This window comes from Crocodylus siamensis, chromosome 2 (genome assembly GCF_052110815.1).
Source record: "Crocodylus siamensis isolate JL-2025a chromosome 2, ASM5211081v1, whole genome shotgun sequence".
Lineage (NCBI taxonomy): Eukaryota > Metazoa > Chordata > Crocodylia > Crocodylidae > Crocodylus > Crocodylus siamensis.
The window spans coordinates 253,517,232-253,529,629 of NC_143396.1; the positions used below are offsets into that span (position 1 = coordinate 253,517,232).

Below are 12,398 nucleotides of genomic sequence, written 5' to 3' on the forward strand. Positions count from 1 at the left end.
CTTTGTCCCCAAGTCAAGTCAGATCTGATTCTTCCAGTCTGTGTAGCAAAAGGAAAGACTCTGCGCCATCCTGCACAGTTCTCTGTGGTTTATTACAAATGGTTTCTGTGAACACAGACACATGCAAACTACACAGCAGTGCCAGGGGGCTGGACTCAGCATCTCCCCTGCAGGGATCCCCAGTGGATCATGGGTATTTCAACTCCTTCCTCCCTTCTGGGGAAGAACTGGGCTAAACTATGCTGGGCACAGTTGACAATAAATCCCCTCACTATCCCTAAGAGCCTCACCCTGCATGGGGATAGGTGCTGGCAGATATCAGAGCAGCTGTGCAGGGACAGGCTCTTGACACTGGTCACAGTTAAAATGTTGCCTGCGCAGATGAGACCAGTTGATAATGAAGAAGAATTTGATGAGATGTCCAGAAAGTGTCTAGGATGCCTCAGAGACTGTCCTGCCTTGAGTATGGGGTTGAACTAGGTAAATTCTTATTCCTTCCAGTCCTGTACCTCTATGATTTTTATGTACAGGGCTGGAGGAGAGGCAGTTTGGGCATAAGACAGCAGGTGTTTGGCAGTGAAGGTCTAGAGGCAGCAGGCAGGTGATTTTGACATGTGGGTCCTTTGGGTTCAGTTCCTCTTCTTGTTTCGTGATACTGCTTCCACCTCCAGGTACTGTAGCCCAATCAACATACCCAAGATAGAGAAACCTGAGAGAGGGATAGAAGGTGAGCAGGTGCAGGGAACGCTGTTCTTAGGACAAGAGCTTTACCCCTTCCCGCCTCATCATCTGAACTGTCCCAGCTCTGAGGAGGCTTGAGGAAGAGCTCTGGTTATACTTACTTGCTACCATCAGGGGAGCCATCACGCCGATTGTCAGGGCTGCTGTGCGGTAAATGAACACTTCAGCGAGGAAGTGGGCCAGAACTACAAAGAAGCTGAAAAGGGTGATGTGATAGAGGCTGCCAGGGAACAGAGAGAGAGAATGGTTACTGTGAAGCCCAGAGGACTGGTACAGGTGTTGCAGACAGGGGCAGAAAGAGATGGGAGAACTAAAACAGTCAGCTGGTCTTTCTTCACACAGTGCCACAATCCCCAAAGGATGTGGGAACCACATACCAGTCCTTTCCCAGCCCCCTTGTGCTTGAGGCTTTTTCCTCTCAAAATATTCCCTGAACTCTTAACACATGCCCAAACTGTTACAGCTGTTTGCACTATGACTGTTCTGCTGTTGACCGCATATTGCCCTCACCCCTGCTAATTACTACAATCCACCATGCTCATCCTAAACAGGCCAGAAAAGTAAGATACTGGAAATGTCTTTGATAACAAGGGGTTAAAGGCTTACTCTGGTTTATGTTAGGCCTAAACCATAACCAGCTCCAGCTGAGAGGTTCTGGGATAAGCCAATATGGGGACAGGGTCAATTGTAATCCTTTCTTAGTTCAGATCCTCCTTAAAATACAGTTCTACCTGTCAAAGTAACTGGGTACAAATGGCCTCTTCTCACTCTGCACCACCATTCCTCTTTGGGTAGCAGGGTCAGAGCTGCCAGCACCTGTGATTGAACTAAGTCCCTACAGCTTTTTCTTCCTGGTATCCCTTAGGAACCAGCCCGGCCAAGGGAGATGAGTCACAATACAGGGTCATAATAAGAGTTCTGTTCATGTTCCAGTCTGTTGCACTAAACAGTCACAAGGCAATGATGCTGCACAGGTAACACAGAGGACAGCATTTGTCCTGAGGCCCCTTGCTTCTGTGCAAGAAGGAAAGAATCCAGCTAGATTCTCAGAGTGGAGGGAAGGGAGAGAAGGCATTTTTACTTGTAAATGTGATCCCACTGTGACACACTTGTGGGTAGGGTAGGGACCTACATAACTTGCAGTATCTGCCATTGCTAGAAAATAGTCCAGCTACAATTTCCTGTGAAATCAACTAAAAAAAATACAAAACCCAAACCAGCATATTATTCATATAATACTTTTAGAATCTCCAAATCCCTACTGAGATACTTTGGCTGCAGGAATTGCCACATTATCTCTCTCATGTGCTTGAGACTTACTGACTATGCTGATGGCAAAGTGTCTCTGAGGGGTGGGGCCATAAAGAGATGCCCCAGGAAAAATCGGCCCTCTGTGTCACAAGCAAGCCATGAAAATAGCTTCATCTTGCCATAAGTTAAGTAGGTCTCTACCTATGGGGCTCTACATGGTACCTTACAATTGCTTTTCAGAGAAGAATGGCACTTGATAAGGAAACTAGAAGCGTGTCTGGGAGTGCCAAGTTCTCTTTCCCTATCTCATGCTCTAAAGGAGCCAGTAAGACTGTGCTCTGTAGATGGATGGTGCAGCTCAGGCACAGTGCTTTATTGGAATACAAAGAGGCAAGGTGTGCCAGGACACTTGGCTCAAGTGTTGTAAAGGGAGACAGATCTCAGGGGCCAACCCAACTCTACAGTACAGGAGATGCTCAGAGGGCAGTGGGAAATGTGAAAGGTCCCAGCAACAAGCTGTTCACTGCCTTCATGGGAATGACCGTCACCTGCACCCCTTCCTATTCACAGAGGGCAGGTTTCAGTGAAGCAAAAATAGTCTCGAGAGCACCATCAGGCAGCAGAGCAGGAACTTGGAAGTAGAAGTGTACCGATATACTGGTTTGATACTGGATCAGCACCAACGTAAAGAAAACTGACTACATTGGAAGTTGGCTTGATGCGACTGCTAACTTGGCTGGTAAATGTCCATGCTTGCACACAGCTGCAGTGCAGCACGCAGGCAGTGAGGAGCACAGGCCGGCAGACTGGAGAGCTGCATGCAGCTGGTAAGTCTTGTGGTAGAAAGGGAGGGGTAGAGGGGAAGATCAACACTCCCTGTGGTGAGGGAGGGAGTGGGGCAGGGGTTGTCCAGCTGGGGCTGTCGTGGGACAGAGCTGCCACTGCGCATATTCTGGGAGCACATTAAGGGAGACTTGTGCCTCTGGGTCTGTGTGGAGTGGGGTGGGCTGCAGCTGTGGGCTGGGGCCAGGCTGAGTTCTTCCTGGCACGTGGGGGTGGCTAGGCTGCACTGCGCTCAGGGCAGGTAGTGGTGGCTCTGGGAAGGGGGCTATAGGGGGGACTGCAGCCACCCCAAATTTCATCATGATTTCCCCATAGCCACACTCCCAGCATCACTGCCACTTGCCTGGAGCACAGTACCCACCCCCATGTGCTGGGAAGAGCCCAGCACAGCCCCTGGCCCCAGCTGCAGCCCACCCCACCCCACACCCCTCAGATCCAGGGGGCACATGACCCCCTCATGCCCTCCTGGGGTGTGCACAGGAGCTGCTCCCCCTCCCCACACCCCCCAGACAAGCCATGGCTCCATCCCATGCCCTGCCCTGCCCCAGGTGGGCAGTGCCTACTCCAACCCCAACCCCACTCCCTCCCTCCGTCACCATGGGGGGGCATTGATCTGCCCCCCCATGCCACTTCCATCACAACAGACTTACCAGCTACACAGCTGTATTGGAAATTGGATAGGTATCGGCCGAGGTGCCTCCTTAAAAAATCGGCTATTGGTATCGGCCTCCAAAATCTCTATTGGTGCACCCCTACTTGGAAAAGAGAGGAGGAGTGTCTGTGGGCATGGGGGAATGGTGACAATGTGAGGGGCTGTGGGAACAACTGGTGCTCCATGAGAAGAGAAAAACACTGATGTGGGCAGCCTCTGGGGCTAAGTACAGACAGTCAAAAAGCCTGTGGCTGAATCAGTTCAATCTTCACAGATTAGACTGAACTGATAAACAAGTAAACAGACATTTACTTTTGATTCTGGAAATTCAGCTACTTGCCTGCAGTGGCCCAGGCCAGAAGCCAGGGGGTGCTAGAGCATACCCTGATTGGCTGGAACAGAAGCGCATGCATGTGTGGGGGGAGTGGGGGGAGGCAGGGGGCTTGTGGGGGAGGCACAAAATGTCTTGGGATTCTGGAAGACTATGGGAGTTAACTTGAATCTGGAGGGGCTGGCCAATTCCTGCATCTCATCTAAGGTTTCTACATGGGATCTGCTGCCCTCTAAGGGCCACAACTAAGAGAGATTTCCTAGGGACTAAGGAAGGAGAAAAGAAAAATCCTAGAAAACAGCTGCCTGGTTTGACCTTCCCACTCTACAGTAACTGTCACTTGCCCCTCAAACCATGGACATAACCAGCTGGCCTGACACATCTTCCACAGACACACCAGAAATCAAACTATCAGCTCTCATCCTCCCTCCCAGAAAGCCACCCTTCCAGCATGCCCCATGAATTCAAATGGAAGCCACAGTCAAGAACTGCCTGAAGCACAGCTGTCACCACAGGGAGGCAAAGGGGCTGAGCCTGGCTGTTTAACACACATACAATTAGTAGGCTGCCTTCTCAAGCCACAAAGACAAGATGCTGCTGCCCCCACCTCTGAGCAACCCAGTTATTTCCCCAAACACACAACCAAGGACATGCCCTCTTGAGACCTAGCCAGGTGCATCATTCTACAGGCCAGGTGATCCTGAATAGAGTTGCCACTGGAAAAGAAACAACATGTCTTGGTCTGGTGGCAATGGGGCTAACTCAGCATCCTGCAAGGAGAGCATCAGAAATATTGTATGGCTTAAAGGGCTGTGTCAGATCCAATAATTACCTGCCTGATCTGAGAAGTGTTCAAGTGATCAGTCTTTCCCCTCACTTTTTAAAGAAAAAGTAATTAAACACCCTGCCTATACATCCTGACTTCCTCTTTGAAGCTTTAAGGAATGCCTTTAACCCAAGGACGGCCAATTACTTTGGGCGGAGGGCCTCTTACCGTGTTTTGGCAAGCCATCGAGGGCCACATGATAGGCAGCCAGGGGCAGATAAATATTAATTTTCTAAATTTTTAGGGGCTCCTTGGGCTGGACAGAATGGCCTAGTGGGCTGCATTTTGCCCACCCCTGCTTTAACCCCAAGAGCTGTTCAGTAAGCTGTCCAGTAAAGTGCTCAACTCCCTGCCTTTCCTCGAGCTGCTCCACAAGAGGACAGTTAGGAGCTGTTATAGAAGTGGTAAGAGTGCAATGTAGTGAACAAGGGACACCCCCTCCTCTGATGTTTCCCTTACATACGTCTTGTTGCGGATGTCTATGGCACAGGCACAACGAATCACTGATGCAAGCAGGGTCCAGATGCCAAAGGTCCGAGCCTGAAGCCCATTCACTGTGCAAAGGAGAAGAGGGAATGGATAAGGAACAAGGATTTTCCTTCCCAGGAATCAGCTTCTCCCCAGGTTGGGCCAAGCAACTTATGAGATCTCCTTGCTAGTGTCCTCACATTCACAGCTTACAGGAGGAAGCAACAAGAACTCAGAGATGATGAAAAGGCTGTTGAGAGGGTGTTTCTGGCGCTGCTATGGATCCAAGCCCCTCTCCTCTGCCAGCTAGAGACATCAAGGAGGGAAACGGGCAGAGGTGGCTTGAATGCTGAGGGGATCACCAAGGTAACAGTGCATTGCTGCCCAGAAACACTGCTTGGCAACAGCAGTGGCCACGTCTGCAGGCTGGGCAAGATGTACCTACTGCCTCCCCCCACATACAGGCAGTGGTCAGCAGGGGACAGAGGGGTCTGTGAGAAAAGGAGTGGGGTAGGGCTGGCACTCACTGCAGAGGCACAGGAGGACACGAGCCGGTGGCTCCTAGGAGGGCGAGTGTGGGGCTGGAGCTGCGTGAGAGCTCATGGGAGGGGCAGGCCCGGCCCCAGAGGAGAAGGGGCACGGGGGCTGCTCACCCAGGCTGGGCGCATCAGTGTACAGCTTCTCGGACAGAAAGCCGTGGTCGTGGAAACTCTGCAGCGTGTTCCCCAACGCCACGATGGACACCATCACCAGCCAGCTGCGCAGCACGTTCAGAAAGCGGCTCATCCCTGTGCCCGCGGCCGCCTGCTCGGGGACACGGCAGAGTTCGGAGCTCAGCGCCGCGTGAAGCCTGTTCCCCCTCTCCGCCCTACACGCCGAAGCTGCCCAGGGCTGCGGCGGGCAGGAGGACCATGCGAGGCCGCCAGGCAGCGCCGGCTGATGCTGCGCTGAGCCCGGGAGCCCCGGCCCTGGCGGCGCCGCGCCCCCTGCCCTCGCACCTGCTCCCAGCTCCGCCGCACCTGCCACTCCTTGGACCTCACCTCCCGGACCCCTGCTTCTTGATTGGCTCCTGCCCAGCCCTGCCCCTCTTCTGATTGGCTTCGCGGGCTCGCCTCCACTCACACGCCAGCGCCCTGCCCCAATCAAATGCAGCAATGCAAGGGGCCCCACCCCTCACGCTCGGTGACGTCAGGGGCGGTGTTCTCCCCTCCCCTCTCTCTCCCGATGCTCCGGCCGTGTCTCGCCGCCATTTTGGAAGAGGCGGAAGCGCCAGTTTCGCGCGCGCGCCCAGCAGAGGACGTGGAAAGGCGCTGTTTGCGACTGCGCGGCAGGAGGAGCCAATGAGGGCGTCGTGCTCGCGTCTGCGCAGTAGCGGGTGGAGGGAAGGTGGGGCGGTTGCCTGTTGGTTGTTGTAGTAACCGGGGAAGCGCCGGCTGGACCCGTGTCTGCCGGCACTGTCCCGCTGCGCGCGCGGGGACATGAGGCAACAGGTGCGGGTCCGCGGGTGGGGGTGAAGGCAGCCCGCGCGCGCTCCCCCCCCAGCTCCGCCCCACTCACCCAGCTCCGTGCCCGCAGGGGGCCGCCGGGGGCAGCGTGCAGACGGGGGCCGCATGAGCGCGGCCGCAGGAGATGCCCGCGGGGATGGCGCGCGACCTGGAAGAGACCGGCTCGTCGTCGTCCTCCTCCTCCGAGGAGGCGGCGGCGGCGGCGCCAGAGTAAGTAGCTTCGGGCTCCCGCCGCAGCGCCCGGGCAAGGGTCCCCCTTTCCCGGAGCGGGAGGGTTTCGGAGCCCGCCCCGCCCTGTCTTCCCTCCTTCCCGCGCTTCTGCCCGCGTCCAGGCTCGCTGCTTGCTCCCCGTGTCCTCCCACTGCCAGTCCTGCTCAGTGGCACGTGCTTGGGTCCTAATCTGCCCCGAGGCTGCGCTCTCCTGCCCATGTCTGGACGTCGGGGATGGGGAGCGATGCTTCTGCTCAGCTCTAGTAACTCCTCAGCCTCAGTGGCCTCCTTTCCCAGGCGCTGCTCCTGTTTCTGCTCTGACACAGTAGGTTTGTTTCCTCTGCTCAGGCCACACTCCAGCTCCACATGTCTGACCTCCAGAGTCTCAAGGGGCCACAACCCCCCAAGCAGACCCAGAAAAGACTTCCTCTGAGTTGCTTGTCCTCACCTTTACCAGCCTAGGACTAGAAGGGCCCAGGGTTGCCCCCTTTAGCCTGACCATGTCTGGGCAGATTGCACCCAGCAACCAAAGGTCATTCTGGGCATGAGTGATAGTTGCCAGAAGGATTGTCTGAGTCCTGCTGGCCTCGCTGCAAATCCCTCAAGGCAGGCTTAATCCAAAGCCCCTTCCTGCTGCCTCGGCTCATTTCCCACTTACATAAGGTCCTAGTCTGTGTTTTAGGCACCAGAATCACCTGGGTTTGGTGCTGCTGCACCAGCTGGGTGGCCTTATATGACCAGTTGAACTATACCTGAGGCCAGGACTCTAAGAGTGTGCTGGGGGGATTGTGGGGGCAGTAGGGACAGCTGTGGAGTGGATTTGGTGCAGGGGCAAAAGGATGGATAGCTTTTCTTTAGCAACAGGAGCTATTTACTTGTATCTTCAGTAATTATATGTGGGGAAAATGCTCTTCCATAGCCTGCCCCAAGGGGAAGATTTTCCGTATTAGCCCTGGTCCCAGGAATGTGCCTATACAAGTACTTTCTTGTCTATTCCTGCCCAGACATGCAAAGGTGGAGTCTTCACAGGTGCCTTTCTGTAAGCTGTTGTACTGGGCGCAGATAAGCATATTACTAGAGTACATTTTGAAGTGTTTATTGCAGGTATTTATTGCAGCATCAACCCATCATTGGCCACAGTCTGCCACCAAACCCATGGCTCCCCTTCACCTGATCATAGGTGACAAAAGATTAAGAAGTGGGGATGCAAGGAGGTGCAGGCTCTAAGGTCAAAACATGTGGGTGAGAGCACTGAGCAACTTCCAGAGGTGTCTGTCACTTCTGCACCAAGTGTGGGAGAACTGCTGCAAAGTCATTTCTGGTCAGTGTGGGCCAAGCCCCAGGAATTAGACACTGTAGCCAGTTTAGTGTGGCTTTGAGAGGTTCTGGGAGCACATTTAGGCTTTTTCTCTCAGGCGTGCTACTTGGTACAAGTTCAGGTATGTATGAAACTGGCTACACAGCTGCAGTTCTGGGCAGAGAACTGCATTGAAGCTGCTAAATTCTTTCATGTTGTTTGAATGGAATGAGGAGGTTTGCTATCTATTTGGTCTGGATTTGAAGTGACAATTTGAGAGAAGCCTCATTCCCATCCCATTTTGCTGAACTTGAGGGACTTAAAGGAACTGAAGATAAATGTTTCCAGTACCTATTAGGTGAGGCTCCTGAGCACATGGTAGTGCTTGCGCTAATACAAACTTGAAATATACTCTTCCCCCCACCTAATGAATTACAGCCTGGTATGGCAGCCTAGAGAACTCCAGCCAGCATCTGCTGCAACCTTGTCAACTTAAACTCTTGGTTCTAGCCTTGTATACTGGAGTTGTTAGTAAGAAAAAAAACAGGGAACATTTCTTTAGCAAAGGTCTGGAGAAGCTACAGGAAAGAACTCTGCTCGCTCATCTTTTGTGTATGTCCGTCGCTTTCTTTTGACTAACCCATGTAGATTTAGAGAAGTTCCCCCCGCTTTGGTTTTTGCTTTTGTCATTCTATTCGTGCTTCTGTTTCTCTGAGCAGCAAGTAATAAGAACTCTGAGCTTTGCTTGCTTAAAGCAACAGGTTTGTTGTCTGTGGTCTCAAGGTTTTAAGCAGTGGATTCTAATAGGGATGTGTGAAATTTCGCCAAGTGTTTCGTTTCAATGCATTTCGAGCTCGAAACAGCAAAATCGAAGTGAAACAAAAAGCTTTGAAACAAAATGAGGGGACTTGAAACATTTTGAAAGTTTTGAAACATTTTGAATTTTGAAGCAGCGTGATGGTGGGAGGCAGGGGAGAGCCAGGGATGTGCTCCGAGTGGCTCTGGAGCACCATAGAGCTCAGCCCGGTGGGGAGTGCAGCCCTGGCTTTCCCTCCCTCCCTTTTGCCATTGGGCTGAGCTCTGTAGGGCTGGCAGAGCCTGTCAGACCACAGCCCTGGCTGTCCCTGCCTCTTGCCACCAGGCTGCGCTCCAAGTGGTTCCGCAGCCCCATGGAGCTCAGCTGGGCGATAGGATGCAGAGTGCAGCCCTGGCTCTGTCTGCTTTCTGCCATGGGGCTGAGCTCCACTGGGGCTGCGGAGCCCAATGGAGCTCATCCTGGCAGCGGGAGGTAGAGTGCAGCCCTGGCTCTCCCCACCTCCTGCTGCCGGCCTGCGCTTCGAGTGGCTCTGCAGCCCCATGGAGTTCAGCCTGGTGGTAGGAGGTGGAGCCCAGACCTGGCTCTCCCTGCATCCCAGTTGCGCTCCAAGCAGCTCCACAGCCCCATGGAGCTTAGCCCGATGATAGGAGGTGGGGAGAGTTTTATGAGGTTTAGAAAGCTTCCAGTTAGGGTATGCTTGGGTTTCTCTATGCAAATTTATTTTGTGCGAATTTGCTTATATGCAACGACCTTATCTATAAAAGAAACTTGCTTTGTGCGAGAGAAATTCAATTGTATGTGAAGAAGCATGCAATGTGGCTATGCAGTGATACGAGTGAAGCGTTGTGGGAGTGTATGTGAGGCAGGTATGCAATGCCATTATGCACTTGCCTGTCTCGCATCGTCCATTGTTCCATGCAGTACTAAGCTACTTGCACTCATTGTGGTGCATCTGTTTGCTGTTATTATTGAATTTGGTGAAATGCCATCTAAGTGACCTTCTAGTGCATCTCCTAACCCCCCTCCTGAGTTAGCCATGAAGTGAAAAAGGAGGCTGTTGCCATATCCCTTTTAACTGGATGTAATAATGGATTTGCTTTATGCAAGGTTTTTTTGGAATGCAACCCTTGCATAAAGAGAGACCTGAGTGTATTCATCTTTTGCTTTTTTCCCCATTGCTAATCTGAAAGTCAAGAGTATTTTTTTTCCTTAGTGTTCCATGCAGAAACTAAAAGAAAATCTTAAACATTCCTTAAACCCCCCCAAGAGCAGAAGCAGGATGCTGACATGCAGTTGAAATGAAGACAGTGTAGTGTGCACACAAATTGTGCAGAGCTGGATTAGGTTGAATAGACTGGAGCCATTCTTTTTAACAGACTCAAGTTCAAAGTGTGCAGTGCTTTGATCGAGATGCATCATTGCATTCTGGGACCTGCAGCTGCCACAGGTTCTGGACTGCATGTCGTTTTGGAATGCATCTGTTTGTTGTATAGGTTGATGGGTGGGTTTTTTGTGTGGTTAGATTCTGAACCTGCACTGCCTGCTTGAAGGCTGCCACACTTACTTCAGAGTCCAAGGGTTAAGCCAGATTCCAGTGCACTGATATATAATCCCTAAATTGGGGAGTGGCTCTGTGTTTTTTGGAGGTTGCTTAGGGTGAGGGTTTGTTTCCTGGGACTGGTACTATATATTCTCCTGTCCTTAATCTTGAATGATCTCAGGATGTGGAAGTTGTTAACACCCGTAGCAGTGAAACTGCGGGGGTCCTCTCAAGAGTCATGCTGTTTGCTTGACCATTTAAATCAATACAAATCAGATGGAATCCCCAGTTGAATGGTCTTCTCAGTAGAAAGGGAAGATGATTTTGAAGGTCCAATACATAGCTAAGTACTTTTAAAATAGCCCACAGATGCATCCAACCTGCAGCCTAATATGCAAGCCTAGAATTGAATAACTTGTTGTGAGGAGGTAGGTGGGATACTTCTGGAGTGTGTAACGCACTGTGTGTGCATGAAGCTTCACTTCTTTTTTGTGTTAATCATCTCTTGCTGTTACAGGGAACACCCGTGCATCATGTGGACTGGTGGCTGCAGGCGGATCCCCATCTTAGTGTTTCATGCAGAAGCTATTCTGACCAATGAAAGCTACCTCCGTCTGATTGGAGGTGGGTCTGATCACCACCTTATGCTTATATGATGCCTGCTGCTGTGGGTAGTGGGGCATTTTTCAGGCAAAAGGCTTCCTCCTCTCTGACAGCAGAAAGAAGTACTACTGAAAGGGATACTTTGGTATTGTTGATAGAACCTTTTTTGTGCACTCTCACATTGGAGTCATGTACTTTGTTTGTGTTGTGGAGCAAAGCTATTCTTATCTTTAGGAAAAGACCTCTGTTCTGGATCAGAACCAGCAGCCTGAAATCTCTTCATTGGGCTGTGTTCATGTTAAATTGAGGCAGAAATCCATTTTGTAGCCAACAAATTAAAACCAAACGTACATCCAAGCTAGTTTTCTTGGTTCCCATGAGAAATTATGCTACTGGCCTTAGAAACAGTGACAGTAGCAAACCCTGTACTAAACCTTGTCTGTGCATCTCCATCATCAAACCTGCAAGCAGGGAAGTAAAGAAAAATAGACATATCTTTTGCAGAACTGGGGTCAAGAAACTGAAGTGTTCTAGCTTCAGGGAGAGCAAAGAAATTGTGATGAGGGGCAAAGTCTTTGTAAACGGCTCTGGAATACAAGATTTAGAACCCCTTGTGTTTCTATTGCCAGGGCTCAGTCTGGATGTGCTGATGTGGCAAAAACAGTCTGCTTGGCTTCATAGTTTATAGAGTCGGAAGGGATCTGAGCAAATCAAGTCTGACCCCTACCATGGCAGGAAAGAGTACTGGGGTCAAACGACCCCAGCAAGGTGTTTGTCTAACCCTATCTTAAAGACCCCTAGGATAGGAGCCAGGTCCAGGGAGGTGATCCTCCCCATCTATGCGGCACTGGTCAGGCCGCAGCTGGAGTACTGCGTCCAGTTCTGGGCGCCACACTTCAAGAGGGACGTGGACGATATGGAAAGAGTCCAGAGGAGGGCCACTCGTATGATCAGGGGTCAGCAGGGCAGGCCTTATGAGGAGAGGCTACGGGACCTGAACCTGTTTAGCCTCCACAAGAGAAGGTTAAGGGGGGACCTTGTGGCCTGCTACAAACTGGTCAGGGGGGATCAGCGGGTATTGGGGGAGTCCCTGTTCCCCCGTGCGCTGCCAGGAGTGACCAGGAATAACGGTCACAAGCTGGCGGAGGGTAAGTTTAGATTAGATATTAGGAGGCGCTACTTCACAGTCAGGGCGGCTAGGGCCTGGAACCGGCTTCCAGGGGAAGTGGTGCAGGCTCCTAGCCTGGGGATTTTTAAAAGGAAGTTAGATAAGCACCTTGCCGGGGTCATCTGACCCCGGTGCTCTTTCCTGCC

At 51.8% G+C, this 12,398-nt stretch overlaps 2 protein-coding genes across 11 annotated transcripts in view; one reads left to right on the forward strand and one right to left on the reverse strand.

Annotated features, from left to right (window-relative positions):
• Positions 1–73: 73 nt before the first annotated feature.
• On the reverse strand, positions 74–6,787 carry ERG28 (ergosterol biosynthesis 28 homolog). Of its 5 annotated transcripts, none has more exons than XM_090033732.1 (5): positions 6,670–6,787; positions 5,766–5,916; positions 5,108–5,198; positions 843–961; positions 74–709 (listed from the first exon to the last, which is right to left on the reverse strand). In XM_090033732.1, exons 2-5 carry the CDS (start codon positions 5,896–5,898, stop codon positions 630–632), a joined length of 423 nt encoding a protein of 140 aa, XP_089889858.1. In that variant the 5' UTR covers positions 5,899–5,916; positions 6,670–6,787; the 3' UTR covers positions 74–629. The 5 variants fall into 5 exon arrangements, with proteins under 5 accessions (XP_089889858.1, XP_089889859.1, XP_089889860.1 ...); XM_090033733.1 differs by lacking the exon at positions 6,670–6,787 and adding an exon at positions 6,153–6,277; XM_090033734.1 differs by lacking the exon at positions 6,670–6,787 and adding an exon at positions 6,132–6,218.
• The window catches only part of TTLL5 (tubulin tyrosine ligase like 5), a 178,569-nt gene continuing 172,858 nt past the window's right edge, over positions 6,688–12,398 (forward strand). For 4 of the 6 annotated variants that reach the window (XR_016440344.1, XM_090033722.1, XM_090033723.1 and 1 more), the window contains exons 1-2: positions 6,688–6,827; positions 10,999–11,105. Coding sequence is in view for 3 of the 6 variants with exons in the window: in XM_090033722.1 (XP_089889848.1) it covers positions 6,742–6,827; positions 10,999–11,105 (193 nt within the window). In the remaining 3 variants the exon portion in view is untranslated. Of the gene's footprint in view, positions 6,828–10,998; positions 11,106–12,398 lie in introns of those variants that run through there. The other 2 variants (XM_090033724.1, XM_090033726.1) reach the window with 1 other exon arrangement.

Coding starts and splice junctions, on each gene's coding strand:
- ERG28 (XM_090033732.1), bottom strand. CDS start 5,898: ATGAGCCGCTTTCTGAACGTGCTGCGCAGCTGGCTGGTGATGGTGTCC. Junction 962..5,107: donor ATAGACATCCGCAACAAGAC/GTATGTAAGGGA, acceptor GTTCCCTGGCAG/CCTCTATCACATCACCCTTT. Junction 710..842: donor GGCTCCCCTGATGGTAGCAA/GTAAGTATAACC, acceptor TCCCTCTCTCAG/GTTTCTCTATCTTGGGTATG.